Source organism: Coffea arabica, chromosome 2e (genome assembly GCF_036785885.1).
Source record: "Coffea arabica cultivar ET-39 chromosome 2e, Coffea Arabica ET-39 HiFi, whole genome shotgun sequence".
NCBI lineage: Eukaryota > Viridiplantae > Streptophyta > Magnoliopsida > Gentianales > Rubiaceae > Coffea > Coffea arabica.
The window spans coordinates 4462701-4485296 of record NC_092313.1 but is presented as its reverse complement, the minus strand read 5'-3'; the positions used below and the strand labels follow the sequence as shown (position 1 = coordinate 4485296).

Sequence of the window (22596 nt, the reverse complement as noted above, 5' to 3'; positions counted from 1 at the left end):
TTTGCTCGTAATACTTACCATTTATATGATCAAAATGATTTGTACTTTTGTAGTTGAATTTATTGTACCGCGAGGATTGAGACTAAAAATCAGAAGTAGTCAGCTGAGATCCCGCATAAATTTTGTCTCCAAAAAACAACCGAACCTTCTGGACTCTTCGACCCTTCCCTTTGGAAGGAACAATTCCAACTTCCAATCCCCAGCTTTTTAAGTAGTAGCAGTCCTAGTCATTTTCTAATTCTCTCTCTCTTCTAAATCCTAGCATTCTACCAATGGTTTTAGTAGTACTAGAATAGCTGGGGAGCTCCTAATTTGTCACAACTTCCAATCGCACCCGAAAACCTGATGAGGCGCGTGTAGATCCCAAACCGCTGATGAAGATTTTCCCTCCCCAACACCAGACCGTCCGATCGACTCACACGTGCCAGTCCAGTACCCTCGGTTATCTATCCATCCATATCAGCCTTCCGAAACTGTTTGACCTCTTCCCAGAAACTTTTTTAGGTTTCCGATTGCGGCCGACTTTGAACTATTTATTCACTAATGCAATTAGCTGCTGCAGCTGCTGCAATTTTCTGAATTCCAATTGATTTTGCACCTCTCAGGTTCAATTCCATAACTTATGTTCTCTATTCTTTATAATCGTATCTCATTCTCTCTCGGTAAAAAACGGAGTTTTTTTTTCTAGGTCCATTCTTAAGTTTTTGCTAAGAACGTGGATCAAGTCGCTTTTTATTTTTATTTGTTTATTTTTATATGTTATCTGAATAGATTGAGGAGAGGTGATGGAGAAGGAATTGGTTGAGCTGTTTGAGAAGGCTAAGAAAGCGGCGGACGCTGCATCAGCTGATGCCGGAGCAGATTCCTCTCCGGAGGAGAGTCGTTGTCTCGACGCCCTCAAGCGGCTAAAGAAGCTCCCCATTAATTATGATATCCTCGTATCAACGCAGGTACTCTAAAGTTATTCTACATCTTTTTGAGGAGTATTATATTTTGAATCTGCGTATTTAATTTGTTGTCGTATGTACGTGTATGAATAGTTGTTTCTCAGATTCGGAGTTGAAGAGTTCCCTCTGTTTGATTTTCGAATTTGCAATTTATGTATAAAAGTTCAATCTTTTTTTCTTTTTCCAAAATTTCCTTTCCTATTTGCTTTTTCATAGTCTTTGATAGAACTTTTGGTTTTCTCAGAGAGATGGACATTTAAAGATTGAAACTTGAGCAAACATGTTGCGCTGCATTTTGCATGAACAACTTGAACTTGTTTATGCCTCCATATTTCAGGCTGTTTGCAATGCCGTCGTGGTTAACTGTTGGTTGCAATATGTTGTTGTTTTTCAAGTAAATGATTCTCCTTTATTCTCTGATAGCTTGTTGGTTGAAATAAGCTACTTTTTTCAAGAAATTAATACTCTTTTATTCTCTGATAGCTGCCCTTATTTGTAAGCCAGCCAGATACCTTTTCAGTGAGTGATTCACATACTGTTCTAGTCAACCAGACCTGTTTTTTGGCTTTGTATTGATACCAGCGGATACTCTTCTTAATGTACATGAAGCATTGTGAGGAGCATAATCCTCTTTGCTTTTACTGCACAAAGCTTTATCCTCTCCAAGAGGCATCACTACCTTATTTGCAGGTGGTCTTTTACTTTGACCCTTGTTTTAGGCAAGTGCCAGAGTGCAAAACTTTTATTCTGCCTGGAAAAAAGCTGAGGTTTTTGACTTTGTGCATGACATGTTTTTAGTTTTTGATAGGATAATCTGACTTTGCAATTTTAGGATGACATTGTTTTCTTGAAGAGGTTTAACCTAGCTGTGGAGATGAGTTATCACAAGATGTCAAAGTCTACTAGTTGTCATGGCAAAAGAACATTTCAGTAGAAGGGGTCTTTTGCCATGACAACGCTTGCTTGAAGAGCTTTAACCTAATTTCATATTAGAAGAGGACTAAATTGTGGAGATAGTTATCACAAGGTGTTGAGTCTACTAGTTGTCATGGCAAAAGAGCACTTCGATTGTCTGTGTTATACTCATAAATTCCCTTTTCTTCTTCATGTACTTTTTGAAATTTAAAGCAGGATTTGTACAAACCCATCGTTAATGGGGCGACAACTGGAACTTAAAATAAATGTGGACTTTCTTCTACAGTCAAGTCATACCTTATGCCGCTTGTAATGTTTTTCGAGTAGTTTACACATATCTGCTTATACTCTAACTATCATTCCAATTACTGGTACTACTTATTAAGAACTACTAGTACTCATTTGTTTTGTTCTGTTGCTGGTGTATCATGTCTCAATTATGGTAGTCTGGTGATACGAAAAACAAAGAAAATGTGGTGTTATTCTTAAAAAAGTTGTTCTTGTGGAGTAAATGGCGTTGGGAGTAATCCACATCTAAGCATGTTTTCCCTTCATTATTTTGCTTGACCTTTTTGGGGGAAAAGGAACTTGGAAACAGATTTATCTTCTGTAGCTGTTGACTCTGATCATGCATTCATTGGTCTTAGTTCAAGAGCTTTGGGGTCCCAGTTAGAGAGTAACTGATTTTAGAAGTGAAGACCTTTTGTATTAGGAGGATTTGGAATTCTACTCTTACTTTCTGAAAATGAAAAGAAAAATACAAATAGAATGATCATGCATCAATAGAAAAAGATCTGAATAGGTATTTGATTCTTGCTGACTTCTATTTGTGTGATTAAATGCTAGTGTCTGCCTTTTGATCTAGTTGTACAGTGTAGAAATGTAATCCAGCGTGCTCTCTTCCCCCTCCCCCTCCCCCCCCCCCCCCTTCTTCTTCTTTTTTCCTGGTTAAATGTTTCATCTACTGTCACACAATTGAAATATATTTCAGGTTGGAAAACGTCTTCGGCAACTGACAAAACATCCAAGGAAGAGTATTCAGACTATGGCTTCTGATGTGGTTGAGATGTGGAAGGGTATTATTGTCAAAGAAACGGCCAAGAATAGGAAGAATGGGAACGTTGAGCATGAGGGTTCTGTAAAAGCTGAACCTGGAGGTGCAGATTCTGGTGAGCGGACGAAGGTGGGGAGAGTGAACTCCATCAAACTTGAGGGTTCTGTAAAAGCTGAGCCTACAGGCGCAGATTCTGGTAGTGACAAAAGGTTCCAGAGAGTGAGCTCTGTGAAGGTTGAGAAGGCGTCAACAGCTAGTTCTGTTAAAGTTGAGAGAGTTGATCGCTCTTTCTCTTCAACTTCTGAAAAGGCAATGAAATTAGAAACTTCCTCAACTGAGGTAAAGGTTGAGGAGGATGGAAAGGTTTCTTCTGGAGAGCGCATGAATGTTGAAAGGATAACAAAAGAAGAGAAGCCAAATTCTGACATGAGAAATACGGCTCCCAAGCTGACTTCACTCCTTTATACAAAGGACCAAGTCAGGGACAAAATGCGTGAGATTTTTGCAGAGGCCTTGTGCAAGGTCACTACTGAGGTTGATGAGGATCTCAGAGAAGAAGTTGATGCATGCGATCCTTATCGTGTTGCTACGATGGTGGAGAGTGCAATGTTTGAAAAGTGGGGCAGATCTACTGGTGCCCACAAAGCCAAGTATAGGTCCATATGTTTCAATATTAAGGATCCAAACAACCCAGATTTCCGGAGAAAAGTCCTCCTGGGGCAGTTTCCACCTAATTCAATTGTTTATCTGAGTGCGGAAGACATGGCAAGTGATGCAAGACAAAAGCAGAATGAGAAAATTAAAGAAAAAGCACTGTTTGAATGTGGGCGTGAAAATTCTGCGAAGGCCAGTACTAACGCATTTAAATGTGGTAGATGTGGGAAGAGGGAAACCACTTATTATCAGCTGCAGACTCGGAGTGCTGATGAACCTATGACTACATTTGTAACTTGTGTGAACTGCAATAACCACTGGAAATTCTGTTAGGCATTTGTTATTTATTGGCAGCAGGTAGGTAGGTGACCAGGCTCTTGATAAGATTTAGTCGTTACCTAGTCCGGCCGTCAGGAAGAGTCATTCATTCCGTGCATGGGCTCGTTAAGCTTAATTTGTTGTACTAAAGATGTCATTGGATGTTCGACTGTTTGCATCTGGCTTATGTCTCAATTGTTTTGATTTGTCAATCACTCTCTGTCATTAACCTGGCTCTGGTTACCTTTAGGTGATCGGAAGGGCATAACAAAAGCCAAGGGTCGTATCAAGAGGACCTGAACCATGCATTAATGCAGACTCATTTAGGGGCAAAGGAGCAAATGCTTCAATCTAATATTTGTCGCAACCCTGGCACGGATGCGGTCAGTTGGCAGCAATCTAACATTTGTCGACTCTGGTGCTCTCAGATTAGCTTCTGATCACAGCTCTGGCACCAATACAGTCATTTGGCAGCAAATTCCTCAAATCTGATATTTGTTAGACTTTGGTGCTCTCAGACTAACTTACGAACGAACATAGTAGTTCAACATGAGATTTTGCGGCGTCTCTCGTCAGAAACAAAAAAATTGAGTAGCTCTAATCGATATATTCTGTTAATAATAGAATCTCGAACGGAATCCGTGCTTCTAATAAAACGTATTCCATCGAATTACTATTTTGCAATACAAATTTGATACCATGAGATTGATCTCATCAGGCGGGTTAAAAAAAATAATAAAAAAATCAACATGTGTTGATTGATGATTTGTGATATACAATTACACAAAAACTGTTGTATGATTAAAAACACTGTTAGCTTAGACAGTTAACGCTCGACGTCATTCTTCCCAGTTATTAAAAAATCAACCCCACACGCTGACGCTATAGGCCCGGGTCGGGTACTGCTACCTTCCCCAGAAATCAAAAGAACGACTAGGGAAGAGGGGTGCTGCTTTCTTTAAGCGACTGGAAAACCCTAGAACTCTTGTGAAAAATCTGAGCCCTTCGATTGTAATCAGTGGGCTCTTTACCTTCATCCTCCCCCATGATTGCTTCTCTTTCCAAGCACTCCAACAACTCTGCAATTCCTCTGGTCTCTTCACACTTGCCTCCCAACTTCCCCAGACCCATCAATTCTTCTTCTGTTACGATTTCATCTCCCCATTCCGACGCCGATGCTGAAGCTGAAGCTGAACCCCCTTTGGCACGCTCGACCACCTTCTCTAGCTGCCTATTTGGCCATGATTGCTCTAATCTCAACCTCCCCCCATGAGGCTGAGACCAGGCGACTGATGTCAAACCCGAAGAAATCGTGTATTTGGATCTCGTCGTCGGCATCAACAAAGGTGAACAAAGATTGTGGACTTTGACAACGTGGGAGGTAAAGGTTGCCATTGTTGCGCTGGCAAAGTGGTCGCCTTTAGATTGGAAGCAGGAAGGCCCGGGCTTTCATATAGGGTTAGGTCGGGATGTGGGGGTTTGTGACACGTGAGGATAGAATCCAGTGGCTCGGAAAACAAGGACGAGATTGGCACGCGCTCCCAGGAGAGGCCCAACACGTTGCGATGCTGTCGAGGTTGAGATTTGCGCATGCAAATTGCTGGTCTGGTGACATCATCCATGAGAATAGCGGAGCGGTGGCTAAATCAATCAATCGGATCCCGGATTCTGGGTTCTGCTGAATTTGGTCTGGCCTGGTCTGCTCTGCTGCAATTTGGATTGGGCGCTGCGCGGACTTAGGCCCAAACATTCATCAGAAAATACGAGGTGTGGTCTCATCTGTTGCGCGCTATTCCCGATCACCTTTTTATTTCACACACATCACATCATAAAAAGTGCCACAGTAATTATTTCAAATAAATCATTCAAATAAACTCCTATCCAAACAAAATCACGATTTTTTTTTTGTTAGATTTAACAAGGTGTGGTCTCATTTGTTCTGGAGGTAATTTACTTTCAAAAAATTGTGATTGTATAACAAAATTTTATGAGTTTTACATGTGATGTTAAAATCGATGTACAAAATGTGATGTGATTCGAGCCTTATATATATATATATTTTTGGACCAAATCATGGCCATTTAATCATCCCTGTCCATTCCTGGCGCTTGCCAAATCTTGTGAGTTGTATGCTGAGGTACGATTTTTTTTTTCCTTTTCACTAAACTTAGGACCCCACCAAAAAAAAAAAGAACTTACGTTACGGTCGACCCTTTGAAGAACTTACATTATTTCCGTCCTCACCCAATGTTCACCTAATTTAATTGGCAGTTTTTAAAAGGAACTTTTAGATATTAGTACTATCACGATTCCACAGACTGAAATATTTCCTATTGGTATTGTTTTTGACACTCGACACGTTCAATCTGCAACGTAAGTTGTGCATACCGTCACATGATAAAAAAAATCATTAACAATTTCGGACAAATAAAGGTAATAGTATTAATCAATAAAACAGGATTACATGCTCCTCCAAATACGCTTCAAATAACACCACATGACATTTGTTTTTCCCACTAATAATCAATCGCGAGACTGTACAAATTCTTTTTATCAATTTCACCTTCCCAGACACTAAATATACACAAGAATCAGTGAAGTCGGTAAAAAATTCTAGAGGGGACTAACAGCAACGAGCTTGCATTGTCCCCACTGGACTACCTGATTTAATCTCCGAGCTATATTATAAACAAGACAACAGAACAGCTTTTAGTGACCACTGGTCTGGAACAATCTCAATAAATTATGTTCCAGTTACACGCCCTTTCAACTCTCTCCCCCTACCTACGTGTTGCATGAATATTAACCTGCAAGTGAGAGCCTCACTCACGTCATGCTTTGCCCTCCAATAGCCTCCTCTCAGCAGCTACAGCAGCAGCTACAGAAGGTGGTAAGTGCATCAAGCTCCCACTTGCCTTTTCTTCGTCCATATCTGAAGACGGAACTACTCTGAACAAGGACTCCACATCTCTCAAGGTCAAAACTGGCTGATCTTGGTTTCTTCGGTTTCCACTCACGAAAAAGCCTGTATTCCTGCTCCTGTTTAGTTTGTATATGCTTTCCTCTACCGTATCTTTAACCTAGCACCCAAGTCCAAGAAGGAAAAAGAAACCAATTATGCAATGGATTAGCAAGTTTCCTACAGAGCACGTAGAAATAGCATGGAACAGAAGGATGACTTTCTTTTCATGCAGTTGGCAGCATAACAAAATTCAGTAAACTTTCATAGAAAGCAACTTGTAAGTGGTACAACGTACTATAAAACGATGAACGAGTGTCTTGTTCTCCTGTCCAATTCGATGCACCCTCCCTATTGCTTGTGCTTCTGCTGCAGGGTTGAGCAGCGGCTCCACAAGAATGACATGCTGAGCTTCCAAAAGATTGAGGCCATTGGCACCATGTTGGACTAGGAGCAATAACACCTGAACAAAATCATCTACTGGTTTCCCGTTCTTCTTCCTCTTTCCACTTCCTTTTATGTCATTATTCTGCCCTCTGAAATGGCTTATGGCAACATGTGATTTCCTGTAGGATCAGAGCCACCAAAAAAATGCTTGAACTTTGTACTGAGATGCTAAATATTCTAAACCTAAGAAGCAACCATAATAACAACATCCAAGCCAAGTTACTATATGTAAGCAGTTTCCAATTATTTCAGGTACAGCAGTGTGTATCCCAACTTTTGCCATTAAAGAGAGGTATATAATTCAGCACAAGAAACCAACCAGCCAAGTTTTGCTTAGTCTTTTGCAGATTACTAAGCTAAAATCATCAAATTGAATAGTTTTGGTTCATTTAGTGCTACACACGGGTTTTGCAACAAATGATCCGCAGTGCTAAAAGACTTCTAGACACATCATTCTCAAAAGCCATTACCATAAGATGTCAGTCCTCCTAGATTTTAAAGATACTTCCTTTGGAAAAGCTTTTCCATTAATCACACAGGAGTGTCAAAATAGTTTGACATACTTCGTGTTCATGAGAAAGAAAAAGCCATGCCTTCTGATGTTTTCAGGGGGTGAGAGGAGGAACTACTCATTGGTTGATGGTGTCACAGGTGTTCTTAGCATAAAAATTAACTGTCCAACTAACTATTAAGAGTCTCAGACACAATTCTTAAGAGCTACAGAAAATATAGGTGAAAAGCAAAAAGGTGCCATGCGTTGTCAATGGTTTTAATAAAAACAGCAGTGGGTTACTCAAGCACACAGTCATTGTCATTTGTGGTGGAAGCAGATCTGATGAGTTACAAATGACTATAAGATACAAGGACCTCTACCTCTACCTCCCAGATACAAAAACCTAAATTAAAGGTTTTCAAAACATAGAAATCATCCAAATATATTCCAACAGGACCAAACTAAATTGTAAACAGCTTCCGTCCATCTAGAATTACAAAAGAGATGCAGCTAAATATCCCATTCTTCCAGTAATTCTGAGAAAAGAATCGGCAAAGAGATTTCAGTCATTGAATGACCAAAGTCAATTAGCACAAACAGAACATCAAGATTTTTCTTGTTAAAATCTCTATCTAATGAGAAAGATTTTGAGTTGCTGCGGTTAATGTTTGTGTGGATGCAAATAGAAGTTGCTCAACAGACCTGACAAAATTCCTCTACAGGAACATGATTTCGAGGACAAACCGAACTTTCATGCATTTAAGCATATGTAAATAGAGTGGCATGATGATTTGTTTTAACAAATTGATAAAGGCAAAACTTGACAGAATTCTCCGTGACAAATTGTACCTGCCTCCTTTCATCCGGATGTAGCTGATACTATTGGCTGTAAAAGCATGCTCTAACACGTCAAGAACGTCATTCCAACTGGTAAAAACAAGAATCTTTGCTATTGGATCTTTGGATTTGATGGATAAAATTCTCCTTGTCACTGCTTCAATCTGCAACAACCATCCAAAACAAGGTAAAAGAAAAAAGAGATTAATTTAAGATTACCAGCATTTTGAAGTTGACAGATGACAGTAAACACAGGAAAAGCATAATTTGCTAACAGCCGCTAAATTGTTGAAGCGCAGATTAATGATTGAATTCAAAACTTAAGCAATTATATTGGTCACAGAAGTAGGGAGACCACCTTCGTACTGTATGAACCTTGGACTGTTAAAGTTTCAGAGTTTGCACAAGCCAGCATGGAAGATGCATCAGAGGCATTATGTCTATCATCAGCAAAAGCTATATTTCCATAGTCAGTATGCTGTCGGCAAGTTGGGCACATTACCCACTTATTTCCATGGTGAACAAATCTCTGTTCAGTGATTGCAAATAAACCTGCAAGCAGAAGTGGAAGATGCATCACTAAGATATTTTATTCGTTAACATGAGGCTATCCAAGCATTTTCAGAAAAGAAAGCTATATGTGCAACCCATAAAGGGGTTTTTTTTGGGTGGGGGGGGGGGGGGGTGTGGGGACGGACAGATGGGGAGAACTACCAAAGCCAATAATACTTCGGCTATTTTCATCCATGGAAACATGAAGATGGTTTTGACACAGAATTCTACCACACCAGAAATTTCAGGAAACAAAACTTACATTTACAACAAATAACATGCCCACATTGGAATACCATCTTTTGGCCTCTGAGCTTCTCTTGACAAACTGGGCAAAATTCCACATCAGCTTTAGTTTGGCATCGTTCATCTTCTGTTGCAGAAGCGACAGAGGCCTTGGCAGATTCAGTTAAAGTTGATTCATTTGAACATTCTGACTGCAAGTTTTGTTTAGATTGCACCAAACCCTGGAAAAGAATCAAGGAGGCAGCAAAAATAATTGAGTATAACAGAACTGCTATAAATAAAATTGCAGTGAAGAAAACCTATCTACAACTGAGCATTTTGCCTCACTAGCCCCACAGCAAAGTCCAGTGAGTTCAAGTTGAGCCTCGCCACCAAATTCTCTAACAAAATTGCCCAAGTGACTAAGGATGAGAAGGATTAAAATCATCTGCCGTGCATGAGATAGTGGCTGACGTGAACTAAGAAAGTTAACCAATGAAAAATCATCAGCACGAGGTAATGCCTAATGTGAACTTCAAAGGTTGATCAATGAGATCATCTTTTAGGCACATGGTGCAACAAATTGGACTTACGTGCTTGTCAACAGAATATTTAGATAGGACAACAAAACAGCAGCTATAACACTGAGTAGCCATAAAATGAGCTAGAAGAAAAAACATATCAGATCAATTTAAATGACCATAGGAATCAGATCAAGCTGAAAGTGGTAGTTGTATATTAAAACCTTGGTAAATAACTGCTAGTTGTACATTAAGACCAATAAGGTAACCACAGAGCCTCTATAAGAAACCAATGGTACTTTGGAGATCTTAAATGCTTTCAGAAAACTACATATGTAAACTGTATCTCCAAATTAAAATACACGAGCATGGTCATTACTTTGTAAAGGGAAATCCTAAATAGTCACTACCAATACAGCTGATGATATACTCTTGTCCTCTAATAGTATCTAAATTCAGAATAATATTAAATCACAGAACAAGCAGAAAGCTTAAAGACATAACATGAATTTACTGATTACCTTCAAATAACGAAGCTGTCCTCTGATACGTGCCAATGAAGACACTGCCAGAAATTTATCACTAGAATTTTGAGTACTTGCAGCATCTAACTCCTCAGGACCCAAGGCATCAACTGAATTATCTTTTTCATCTTCTTTTAGTCGCAATCGTGAGCTTGCCATCTTTATTTCATCATGAGCCCTAAGCACATGAGCTTGGGCACGAGCCAAGGACCTTGCATAGGCATATTCCTTGCGCATTCCCTTTGGTAATTTAAATGCCAAAATTCAGATCATGCAATCCAGCAAGCTAGAGTTTTTAGTACCCAAACCCCCTCCCGGCGAGTGTAAGCGACAAAATATCATTCTTACGTTTCTTCAAACATAACTACATTGCATTCGTGTTTAGAAACAAAAAAACACAGCAAGACAATATCACACATAATGAGCTAAGAGCTTGAGATAATCACACTAATGCTACAGCTCTGATCAGGACTTTGGCCAGATAGACAAAACTCTGAAAGAGAAACCAGAATGTGCCCACAAAAATAACTCATACCTCAAGAAGAAATAGGTGCTTCGCAGCTGCTGATGTGCCTTCTCTTTCTAACAAACCCTTGGCGTTGTTCTTGATAATCCCAAGCACCACCTCCAAATCAGAGGGAGATTTTGAAACCTAGTGATCCAATGTCATTAGAAATTGTAAAGAACTGAAAATCTTAGAAATTGATCGAGTTTTTCTCTAGCCCAAAGAAGCTAATTCAACTTACATTCTACAAGCTAGGAATAGCTAGAAATTCATATAACTTTAACAACCCACTTCTATATGTGGTGGTCTGACTAATAGCTAGACGACTGATAACAATTTCAAGAAACAGCACAATGAAGTTTGACATGCAGGTATGCATGCATCTCTGTCACTTTAATTGCTGCTGTTTACACTAAAAAGAATCTATCATACGTTAAACTTGTCAGAGGCATACCTTTGAATTGATTAAAACCGAAGTTTAGGCATCAAAGTACCTAGACCCTACTAACCACCTCGACATTTATGATCATGAACTTTAATGATTTTCTTCTTTTGTGACCAACTCTGCATACTGCAAATGTAGCCTCTGTGAATTAATAGTCAAAATGATAGAGAGAATACTTCTCCTACATTAAGACATCAAGTCTGCTTTGGGCAACTGACAGAAGCTCACACTCTATTCTAGCTCTTGCAGAGTGGTATCCCACTAATGACTCAGGCCCCCCAGAAGGAGGCCTTCTTCACCTTCCACCTAAGCTGCACAGGAAAGGCCCAAAGCCAATCCCAGGGACCGGTGAAGCTTCATAGGATCTGTCCATAGATTTTCCTTCCTTTTCTTTTGCTGCGTTTTGCTCAGAGGGTTGAAGGGAGATAATGCAGCAAGCTGTTGGCAAGGGCCAACTTGATCTGCTTCCCCAGGGATCTCAGATGAGGAAACCCTGGGAGAGCTGCCAGTCCTATCTTTTTTCACTTTCTGAACCTTTGGTTCAAAATGGAATGGCTTTTCTTTTTATTTTGTGAACGGTGGAATCATATGCATAGTATGCCCGGCCCCATCAACCTAGATGATTTACAAGTGCAACATCATGATTTCATTCAGCTATCCTGAAACTTGGAAAGCTGATTACCCTAATGAAATGTTAAATACTTCGCCTGGGCTCTTTTGATCATACAACAAATTTTCCAAAGCCAGTAAGCATACAACAACAATGATTAAGATATTCTTTCTAGTTTCATCAGAACCATTTGTTGAAACTAGTCATTTGAGCCCATCTATTTTTCTGCATAATATGCCAACATTACATTGACATCCTGATAGAAAGACAAGACCAAAAAAGAATGGAACAAAACGATGATTGTGAGTGCTAAATTTTTCTCCACATGCATGATATTCTGCAACTGTTGCTCAATCTATGGCTCATATTATAAGCATATAATTTGGTATCAAAGAAAAGACCACCTGCCTCAATATTACAGAATAAATAAACAGAACAAACATATCCGAGTATTGGTACCTAGAAATATGAAACAATTATGTTCTGACTCACCATCACTTTCTCCTTGACATCCCTCTTCTTTCCATCATCTTCATACTTGTTAGTAGTCAAAGCTGACTTAGGGTCAGGTTGTGACAAAGTGCGATAAAAGTGATTGAGTGCAGATTTTTTCTTTTGCAAATCTACTACTTCTTCAGCAGAAGTTATCACCTCACCATTCCTTCCTTTATTTGTACGGAAAAGCCTGGCCTCATAAACCTATAGAAAATGCATAATATAATAAAATATCAAATGCAATCCCCAACCTTTAGCTAAGTTGATAAAGAATCAAGCTAAATAGAACTTAACTACAACACCTGAAACAAATCGTCCAGCTCACAGTGGACACAGAGAGGACCATGATCATTATCTTGACAGTTTGGACAGTGCCTTACACGATCAATATCTGCCTCGCTTGGATTTTCCATTGTGCAGTCGATCTCCAAAAGTCTATCAAGTACGTTTTTCCTACACTCTTCCAATGAATCCAGGCCAGTCTGAATGTAATATTTTAGGCTTGTTATGCTACCAAAGCTGCATTAAAGAAGCAAAAGTGACTAGCAGTCCAAAAACAATCTGAGCAAAATATTAAAAAACATAAAAACAGGAATTTATTCCTGAGTAAACGAACCAGGATGCAATTCTTGATGTACGTGAAGTACTCAGAGTAACAGAGAGAGCTTCCCCTATTTTCCTGATCAACTCACTTGATGTGTCCTTGTTTTGCTCGAGATGATGCAGGGCATCTAACCACCAAGTCATGTGCTGGCTTTTCCTGTTGCTAAACTCACTAGAAACCTTCAATAAGAACAAAAAGATAGCAACTGATGGTCAGCCATTGACAAATTTCTCTTTAGACCAATCCATGAAGAACTGGTCCACACACAAAAGTACAAAACCACCATTTCATCTCCTTGCACTTGCAAAGAAATAATTCGCAAAATGATTTCTCACTGGAACAAACATACCTGTTCATATGACTTCCAGAACTCTTGTTGAGCCATGGACAATTTTGAATAGAAGAGAGATAAGTATTTCTGCTTTAAATTCTCACATACTGTTCTGAAAAATTGATCACTTGTTGATTGAGATGAAGCATGTGGATCAACAATGAATGCTTTCTGACTGGAACCATTTGCCTCAGCATAACATGGTTGCTCGGGTAATTTCTCAGAGTCAATGATCATATTAGAGTTTCCAGCATCAATTTTTGCCCTTTTTACAGCACGTTGTTCACTCTCTTCAAGATCACATACCACGGATACATCTTCTTTAAAGCTTCTATGGACATTCTGTGATTGTTTTTTATTGTCTGATGACAACAGGAGTATCTCAGCGAGATTATGATGGATATGTATGTTCAACAAAGGGTCCAAGCGAAAATCTTCCAAGTTTTCTTCAGCTAAAGCAAGTGCTTCCTTATACAATGAAACTGCTTGTGCAAAATCTTGCTTAAGTACAGCTATACCTGCAAGTCCATTTATTGCAGAGACTAATTTTCTCAAAGCTTCCTCTCCTTCTATCTTTGTTTTACCTACAAGAGCCTACATAGAACCCAAACATACAAATCTGCTTTAACATTTGAAATTTTCTGGCTAAAACTTATGAAAGATACAATAGTATGTTGAACCATAGGCTAAACCTACCAACAGTATCTCCTCCATGGTCATGGGAGATTGTTGCAAAGAACGTAGACCAGAACTTCCCACTTGAGGATGGCAGCAAGCTTGTCGAAGCTTCAAGAGTGAGTTAAACATCTTTGCAGCCTCCACATGCGTAATGAACTCATCAGATAAACTATCAGATGTTTTGGAACCTATGCAAGGGCATCAAAATATGTAATATAGTTTTTTTTAATGAATTACAATTGAAAGAGTGGAAGAGACCATAAGTACCTGGTGCTTTTCTCTTGACAACGTCATTCTTCAAATTTCTAATCACCTCATGGGCATCTTTTAAACAAGTCTCATGCTGCCTCTGGTAAAAATGCTCCTCAATTGGTGAAAGAGTGAGCCAAGATACTGATTCTTCCTGGGGAGGAATATGTAGCTCTTCTGCAACATGCACTTTTGAAGAGCGCCACATTATCTTTCTCAAAAAACTGTGTGCAAACATCATAGCTCCTGCATCCCCTGCCTGCAAATTGAGAACCTCTCACATAAGAGGAAAGGGAAGGAGAACATGACTACTAATTCTGCATGAATGAGTACGGACATTTGCGGTCAACAATTAGAACTGATAATGTAAGGGTTAACTGAGAAACTTAAAGGTATATGGGAGATTAAATCACAGTTTCAATGAACCAAAACATCACTACGTCTCCCTTTTAAAAAAATATATATATAAAAAAGACTCAATATGTTATATCCTCATTAGATTTACTAGAAGATCCTAAGAATTGTTATAAGAAAACACCATTTTTCCCTTTTTATGTCTCTTTTGTCTCTAAGAAGACGAAAGAAGAAAAAATATGGTATTCAGCACATCAGCAACTTTCCAAGATTGTAAAGCCAGAATCTTTGCCAGAATCTAAAGATTGCAAGTTTCTTAAAAGTCATAGGTGAAAGATTGGAATTCACTACAGCAGAGGCGCTGATATACCTCATAGGGATCACGTATGACTTCAGCCCACCACCTAAAAACATCAAAAGGGCATGCTCTGAGGAATTTCAAAAGCCCGTATAAGTCATCAAGCTTTCTCTGTATGGGAGTCCCTGTAATACACCACCGGTGCTTGGCATGTAGCCTTAGTGCCATTTCTGTTGCTGCAGCAGCATTACTCTCGACCATCTGAGCTTCATCCAAACATACTCTCCACCATAGTATTCTAGTCAGGAGAGTTGGGACAACTGGGTATCTGCAGTTTTGAAAACCAAGGAAATGAAAAATATTTCAATCTTTGTCTGTAATATAAATGCAAGAATATGCAGTAAAATAAGGTTTCCAATAATTTTGCAAAAAAATTTGATATAAAATGATATCCTTGAGATAAAACTGTAGATCCAAGAAGCACGACTTAAATAACCCAAAGATAACAAGATCAATAGATACTTGAAACTTGTAGAATGACTAAGACATAGTTGAGTCTGACAAAAATTTTGGACTTGCAATCTGAGCAAAGGGGTTTCCGTTTGTCCACATGAATAATTCAATGGTTAGACCTTCAAAGACTTCTGGAAAAGGTAGTAATTAGTAAATATTGCAAGCCATATTTGATAGTTGCAATCCCGAGTTATTACTGTAATCTCTTTCAGATGTTACCCATACATTTTGGGGTTTATCCCGGCAATAAATCACAATTGCAATTATCCAGATACTTCTCCGCTCCATTCTCAATGCAAATGCTAATGATACATCATTGAATCGTAGAGATGTTCAAAACATCTCTTCCTGGGAGATTATTTTCTGAACCTCCAAACATATGATAGAGCCCTCAGCAATTAACATGTAAACGAATACTCATGCAGAGAACAACATGAAAAATCAGCAATCATCTGCATTAACATGCATATGACTGCCAGATGTAATCTTGAGAATTTGAGAAAGGAAATAACTTCTCCTACTATCTAAATAGGTGCATATATTGCCAAGTGCTTAATTACTTAAATGCAAAAGAGAAAACATACAGATAGAGTTCTAATAGAGGGGTGTCTTATGAACCATGTAAACACACGACGTGATTTTTGGGTCTGGTTATACGGAACCCATCCCCCTCCTGCAGGGGAACCCTGAGCAAAGGGAAAAAAGGGAAACTTAAGTCAACCAAACCCAGGGGAAGCAAATTTTCCTCATACAAGTTACTCTATCCACTAATGCAATAAAATTTGGACATTTTCCTCCCATAATTTGTTGTACTAAGTCTCCTAGTGTATCAAAAAATTGTCAATTATGGTTTAGCAAGATTACCAACTTGTTATACCTTAGTCACCAATAGATTATAGAGAACTCAGCAACACAGGAAGCACCCATAGTCTTCCTGCAATCAATATGAAACTGTTTCAGAAATCAATTGATGAAGGCATGCTTAAACTAGTGTCTCCCAAAGCCTAAACATGAAACCGTAGAGATTCAGCCGTGACCCATCAGAGATTCAAGAATAACCTACAGAGTACTCTTTTTACTTGTTTCAGCTTCCAGGAGAATTTCAGGCATGAAATTTATCCAAAACTGAAATTCTGCCAGCTTGGACGCGGTTAACCTTTTGCTCCAGAACTACACAGTGAAATTCTTTATACACTAGTTTTCTGTGTTTGTTAAAATCCTTGAGACCTTAAATTTAATCAGACCTAACATATGAAGCTGCCACAACATCTGAGCCCTGTTTCACAACATCGAACTAAAAACTAAAAACTAGGTGACATGGTTGAGGGTCTTGAACAATGTCCAAAAAAATGTGTGCTCTTCATTCAATTAGATGTACGAACATGGTTAAACAAAAATCTAAGAGATTCATTTCTCAAGTGGAATTAAATGCAATAAGTGCATAAGTCTTCACATCTACCCTGCTCTTGTTTATTAAGCAACCAAACCCACAAAAGAGGAACTTCAAATTTTCTTTCAAGTCATCACACAGATCAACTTTTCTCGTAGCTCAGATATAATAATGATTCAAGAGAACGCTAAGGTCCCCCTCTATATGGGACACATTGATTTGGGGTGAATTTTGGTTGTCCAAACTGGTTTTTAAACAGGAAGACAGATTATGCCATAAAGTTCTTCCAACTTCAACTACTGGAGTTGGAGAAAGAACATCATGAATCATGTTCTCAGAAATGCATCTTTGGGTGCAGACATATAGCAAAGTTGCCCTTTTCATCATAGGAAAACAAGAACAAATTCAAAAAAATCCTGGTGTTGCTATTATATACAGAACCTAAAACTACAGAACCAAAAGTGGAATAGATTAGTCCCCTTGCTATTTAATTTGAAACTGTTGATCATATGATGAAATCACTTTTCCCCAGTAAGAATCCATTCCTCCTTTATTAAAAGTTGCAGAAGCAAACCAAATGTAGTTCTTTCAGTTTACGTCCACTGGGTCAATTCTCACTTGAAATTTCAAAGTCCAATAAGTTGGGAATACCATCAGGCAAGACTCACGCACACATTTTTGTGCAGACAAAGTGGTGCTATCTTTTATATCAGTCCAGAAGTTGACTTGAAAATGAAAAATGGTTCCTAAAAAATCAGTCAGCAAGAGACAGAGAGAGAAGTGACTATTGCAATAATGCTATTCAAAACTCACAAGATCTTTGAAGCTGAACAGAATAATAATTTGTAGAGATAATCATGTGGGCCAAAAAGCAGATAAATTTGACAATAAATTTGCTTAATCATCAGAACTTCTTTTAGGCAAACAAGAAAAAGCACAAGAAACTTCACTATAGAAACAAAAACCCAAGGGGCCCATAAGAGAAATAAATATAAAAAATTAAGGTCAACAACCAGCAACAAACATTTAGTCAGAACAATTTCCATTTCAAGATGACTTCACTCTAGATACTTCTAATAAAACATGAAAACCGAAAGTCTAGTGCTACCTCTTCTCAAATCTCATACAGCGACGATCACCTTCATGCCTATCGGAGTCGTGCGATAAGTCCTCCTTAAGTACATCATAGGTTGTCAAGACAATATCAGCATTCACAAGCTCATTTATGTCCACGGCAGGTGTATCTGAACACGAAGTGTCCTTAACACCATCGTAAAGACAAATTTTAAGGGAACCAGGAGTCGTGTGACTGTGGTGTAAAACATGTAAACAAATGTTAGAGAGGAAGGAAGAGGAAAGAGGAAGAAAATGAATGTTTTGGAATTATACATCAGCAAAAAAAAGAGATTTCACTAAGCAAACAGCTTACATGATGAGCATGCTTTACTATGGAAAACAAGTTGAAGCAAAAGAAATTTCTATTTTTGAGAAAGTTGCTACAAAGAAAGACTCTCTTTTTGTCCTTGCTAGAAGTTACATTAAGCAGATCCCAGCCCATATGATAATACTACATCCTAGAACAATCTATGCCTAAGAGGTTCATATTAGAAAGCAAGTCAATTACAACCAGCACAATGCATGTGCACAATTTTGTTGTTTGCAAGCATAATATACTGTTTCCTTGTCTTGCATTCCTAACATGTTTGCCACAATTGGGAATCAGAAAACTTAAGACCACAATTAAATCGACATAAATGGCAAAACCTCTTCAAAATTAAAGTCTTAGAAAGCCGCATGATAGATAAAATTGTAATTTTTCTTCCTATCTGATGACCAACTAACAAGAGTAGCTATTTTCTTGGTGAAGATCTTGTTGACTTGCAGATATCTGTGTACGCAGTGCAAATTATTTTCTTTTCCTGCAGGATAATGTCCTAGAAGGCAACTGAATGAACAGAAGCCCTCCTACTGACAATGTGCTGCTGCATAAGTCTTGCCCCTTCAGGGGCTTTCCCAGATGAATGCCTCTAACAAGCAAAAAGCACCCTTATACAAGCAAAAAGCACCCTTATCCAGCCTCCAACCTCCAGACACTTCCCCTCAGTCCCCAAATACCCACCCCACAAAAACAATAAGAAAATCCGTGAAGAAAATGTTGTTTACTTAAGCAAAACCATAGGACAAGAAAACATAAGATATGAAAAATACCGAATTATTTCAGCATGCCACTGGGACAATATGGGTGTAGGACATACTATAAGAGTTGCCCCTGTGGATACTGGAGATTCAGTAGCTTGGATCAATTCTGAACAAAGACTGCAAATATGAACTCCTTCCATGACAACTATCTTGGTGTTGTTTTTCCTTCTACTAAACTTTTGGCAGTTTCCAGTTGAATGTTTGCTAAATTCTTGTTCTTCTGAAGTATTTGTGGATACTCGCATTTTCCTTTTAGCAGAAAAACCTACACAATTAGCATGTTGCCAAGCATCACACACATCACACTGCACCCACAATCCTTTGTACTTGATGCTTTCAGTCAAAGCACCACATATGCATTCAACCCGCTCCCTTTTCAGTCGTCTGAGATTGATTCTTTTCTGTCCATCATCTTGCATTTCACTATGTGGCAAACCCAAAACCTCAGATGACAACATGCGGTGAGCAAAGACACAAGAAAGCAGCTCAACAGTTTTCCCCAGGCCCATCTCATCTGCAATTTGGTGATTAAATGTAGTACAAGCAGCCAAAACCACATTAGTCTATCTCATCTTTATATTCAAAATAAAAGTTATGTTGTCACAACTAGAACAACAAAAAGCAGGAGAATTTAGCGAAAAAGTCTCTGTTCTATATTATGAATCCATTACATGCTTTACAAAAATAATAATGCCAACCAAAATGGAAAATAATGATGCCAACCAAAAGGGAAAGGAAAAAAAAAAGACGTTTGTTTGTACAAATGACAAAGAAAGTGACATACCAGCGAGAATACCGCCAGAAACATAAGAAGACAGATACTCTGGACGCAAGGAGATGTTTCCACTGAAACAAAACCAATTAACAAAACATCACAATAATTGAATTTCATGACTGAAGAGCCAAAACACAGCAAGACAGAGATATATAAGAGTTTTCTATAGATATCATGACGTCTGCAGATTTTCAAGTGCAGTCTACTTTTTGGTCTAATTCCTGAAGAATTTTTGAATTGATTCTTGACGCCTATCATTCTCTGTCATATGCGTAATGTTGTACTCAACCACAAACAGTTGATAATTCCTTGAATAAATACACGTGTATTTGCATGTGATGAGGTAGAGAAAGAAGTATACCAAAACGGATTGTAGTACAATGTTGCAGATGCTTCGATTAGATTCAAAGGCATACAAAGGGGGTTAACAAACTGATCTTTTCCACTCCCAGAACATTCAGAAACTCCTTTCTCACGCTGAATCATCCAGTGAGCTGCACGACATTGGTACGGTCTAAGTTCGGGAAGCAAGTTGGGCAATTGAACATCCAGCATAGGTTCCTCCCTATAGCAAACCATTTGTGCAAATCAGGCGTTAATTACACATAAAGTTCCATAACTTTCAGACACACAGAAAAAATGTAGTAGTTATATATACTTGTAAAGTTCAAAAATTTACAATCGTTACTCACTTTGATGGCTTAATAGCTTCATAAAAACGGGCAACATCAAAACGTGTTCGATTCTTTCTTGAAGAAGCGGAGTTATCTCCTGCATCTGCATTTGAATCAATGCTCTTCCCAATTGGTGCAGGACTAAATCCATATCTAGCCTCAGAAGTCAAGACTTCAGGACGCAGCCAAGCCATGACATTCATCATACTCTTCTTCCAAAGTTGCCTCGTAGTATCAAGAAGTGAATCACAAGCATCGAATGCCCTTCTCAGAATCTCAACCCTCATCCTCACAGACTGCAAATCTTCCGATAATGTGAACTTCAAAATAGGCCTCAAAGTCAAGAAATTCAAGCTAACTAAATGAACAAGACCCGAAACAGCCTCATCTGGGCCGTCAAAATTCCCGGACACCATCACAGCATTGCTCTCCATTCCCTCGGTCACACGTCTCACCACAAATTGTAAATAAATGCTAGAGGCAGATAATTCAGGCCAATGCCCCAATTTCATTCGATTAAGATACCCATCTACATTGCTCAAACTAAATATCAACGAAAACCTCGAAGAATCTCCATAAAATTCTTCCTCGTTCAAAGCATACCCGTAGAATTCTCGATTTAATTCCAAATTTGATAAAACAATTTCTGAAATATCAAAATGCTGGCTGGCCGTATCCCAACTAGCCCTAGTATCCACTTGAACAAAATATGGCTTATCAACACCGATATCGATCAATTCGTCCTGCTCCTCAGGTTTAGTACCAGTAGTTTCAGTGACGTCATCCAATTCTGCTGCTTGGGAGGTTTGTCCCTGCTGCAACCCTACCGCGCGACGTGGCCGAAATTGCTTCCTTCGACCCATTATTCTTATTGTTGTTCCAACAAAAACCCACAAGTTCGGCAGACTAAACAACCAGATAGCATTCAAGTGCGTGAGCCTTCTTGTAGGAAGAAAAGTTCCAACTGAAGACCTAAAGATTTTTCTGCTCAAAACTGGAAATCCGAAGCCTGTAGACTGAGCAGGGCAAGCGTCATAGTGTTATGTTGCTGACAAAAATTTTTTGGTGGGAAAGGAATGGTCAGTGGTGAGGGAAGGTGAGGTTCCGAAGAATCTCACTCTGCCTGTTGGAAGAAGTTGAGGTAACTATAAATAAATAAATACGAATATAAGCAAGGGTTACCGAACCATTAATCTCCTTACATTACACTAATGATTCTCACTTTTCTTCCCTTTTTTCTTTCTCATTGGTCGCTGGAGTCTGCGAGATGTTAAGTTCTTAATTTTCTTTTCTTTTTTTTTCCCTTCATTCTTTTCCTAATCAATTTTAACCAATGAGCTAACTTTGACCACTCTAATTCATGGTGATAAAGTATCACAACAGAGAAGTAGATTTATAGAAAATATACTAAATTTTTGAATACTTATAAAAAGTGGTAAAGAAATTAATCTAATACACAAAAAGTATTAGAGAGAAAAGGAACATAAATGTCTCCAGATAACATATGAACGTGATTGTAAAAAATGAGTACTTTATATTCAATTATCTAATTATAAGGATATAGAATAAATTTTTTTAGATTAAAAAACACATGAAACTAATTTATAATGAAAGAATATATATATATATATATAGTGTAAATCAGATAATCGTATCCAAACTTTTTGTGTAGCATGGATTATAGTAATAAATAAAAGGGACACACGTTAGTTTAGAAACTCTATAATTTAAAAATAATAGAATAAAAATTCAATTCATTGAGAAAAACATTTTGAAAAAGAAAACAGATGGACAAAGGAAATTTTTTTTTTTAAAACAAGGAATTGAAAGCAGAAAAATATTTTGGAAAAAAAGAAAAAATAAACATAATAGAGGGATAGTTTGATCATGCAAAGAGTTAACTAATACAAATAAAAGTTAAGGAATAAATAGATAATTAAGGTATACGTTAGGAGATCAATTATAATTATCCTTATAAATAAGTCCACCTCATGATTTTGATTCAAGTAGTAACAAATGAAAAAAAAATT

The 22596-nt window shown here is 38.3% G+C and overlaps 3 protein-coding genes across 4 annotated transcripts; 1 reads left to right on the top strand and 2 right to left on the bottom strand.

Moving 5' to 3' along the window:
* Window positions 1-160: 160 nt before the first annotated feature.
* Window positions 161-4100, top strand: LOC113730234 (transcription elongation factor TFIIS). The gene is made up of 3 exons (XM_027254787.2): window positions 161-605; window positions 772-950; window positions 2854-4100. Exons 2-3 carry the CDS (start codon window positions 786-788, stop codon window positions 3901-3903), a joined length of 1215 nt encoding a protein of 404 aa, XP_027110588.1. The 5' UTR covers window positions 161-605; window positions 772-785; the 3' UTR covers window positions 3904-4100.
* A 721-nt stretch (window positions 4101-4821) lies between these two features.
* Window positions 4822-5283, bottom strand: LOC113730235 (uncharacterized). The gene has a single exon (XM_072081528.1). It carries the CDS (start codon window positions 5281-5283, stop codon window positions 4822-4824), a length of 462 nt encoding a protein of 153 aa, XP_071937629.1.
* A 1022-nt stretch (window positions 5284-6305) lies between these two features.
* Window positions 6306-21803, bottom strand: LOC113730233 (uncharacterized). 2 transcript variants are annotated; one of them, XM_072078281.1, is made up of 20 exons: window positions 20585-21722; window positions 20254-20457; window positions 19902-19963; window positions 19127-19631; window positions 18027-18227; window positions 15088-15343; window positions 14382-14622; window positions 14133-14302; window positions 13955-14030; window positions 13455-13798; window positions 13118-13284; window positions 12804-13020; window positions 12499-12705; window positions 10982-11098; window positions 10444-10686; window positions 9439-9643; window positions 8983-9176; window positions 8637-8788; window positions 7146-7413; window positions 6306-6968 (listed from the first exon to the last, which is right to left on the bottom strand). In XM_072078281.1, exons 1-20 carry the CDS (start codon window positions 21427-21429, stop codon window positions 6720-6722), a joined length of 4923 nt encoding a protein of 1640 aa, XP_071934382.1. In that variant the 5' UTR covers window positions 21430-21722; the 3' UTR covers window positions 6306-6719. The 2 variants fall into 2 exon arrangements, with proteins under 2 accessions (XP_071934382.1, XP_027110587.1); XM_027254786.2 differs by having other exon boundaries at window positions 13455-14030; window positions 20585-21803.
* Window positions 21804-22596: the final 793 nt, after the last annotated feature.

Bases quoted from the DNA above. Each gene is read 5' to 3' on its own strand.
- LOC113730234 (XM_027254787.2), top strand. From the start codon at position 786: ATGGAGAAGGAATTGGTTGAGCTGTTTGAGAAGGCTAAGAAAGCGGCG. The intron at 951-2,853 runs GTACTCTAAAGT...AATATATTTCAG, and splicing joins ATATCCTCGTATCAACGCAG to GTTGGAAAACGTCTTCGGCA.
- LOC113730235 (XM_072081528.1), bottom strand. From the start codon at position 5,283: ATGGCAACCTTTACCTCCCACGTTGTCAAAGTCCACAATCTTTGTTCA.
- LOC113730233 (XM_027254786.2), bottom strand. From the start codon at position 21,429: ATGGGTCGAAGGAAGCAATTTCGGCCACGTCGCGCGGTAGGGTTGCAG. The intron at 14,031-14,132 runs GTAGGTTTAGCC...GGTTCTATGTAG, and splicing joins CCATGGAGGAGATACTGTTG to GCTCTTGTAGGTAAAACAAA. The intron at 11,099-12,498 runs GTGAGTCAGAAC...TTGGATCACTAG, and splicing joins ATGTCAAGGAGAAAGTGATG to GTTTCAAAATCTCCCTCTGA.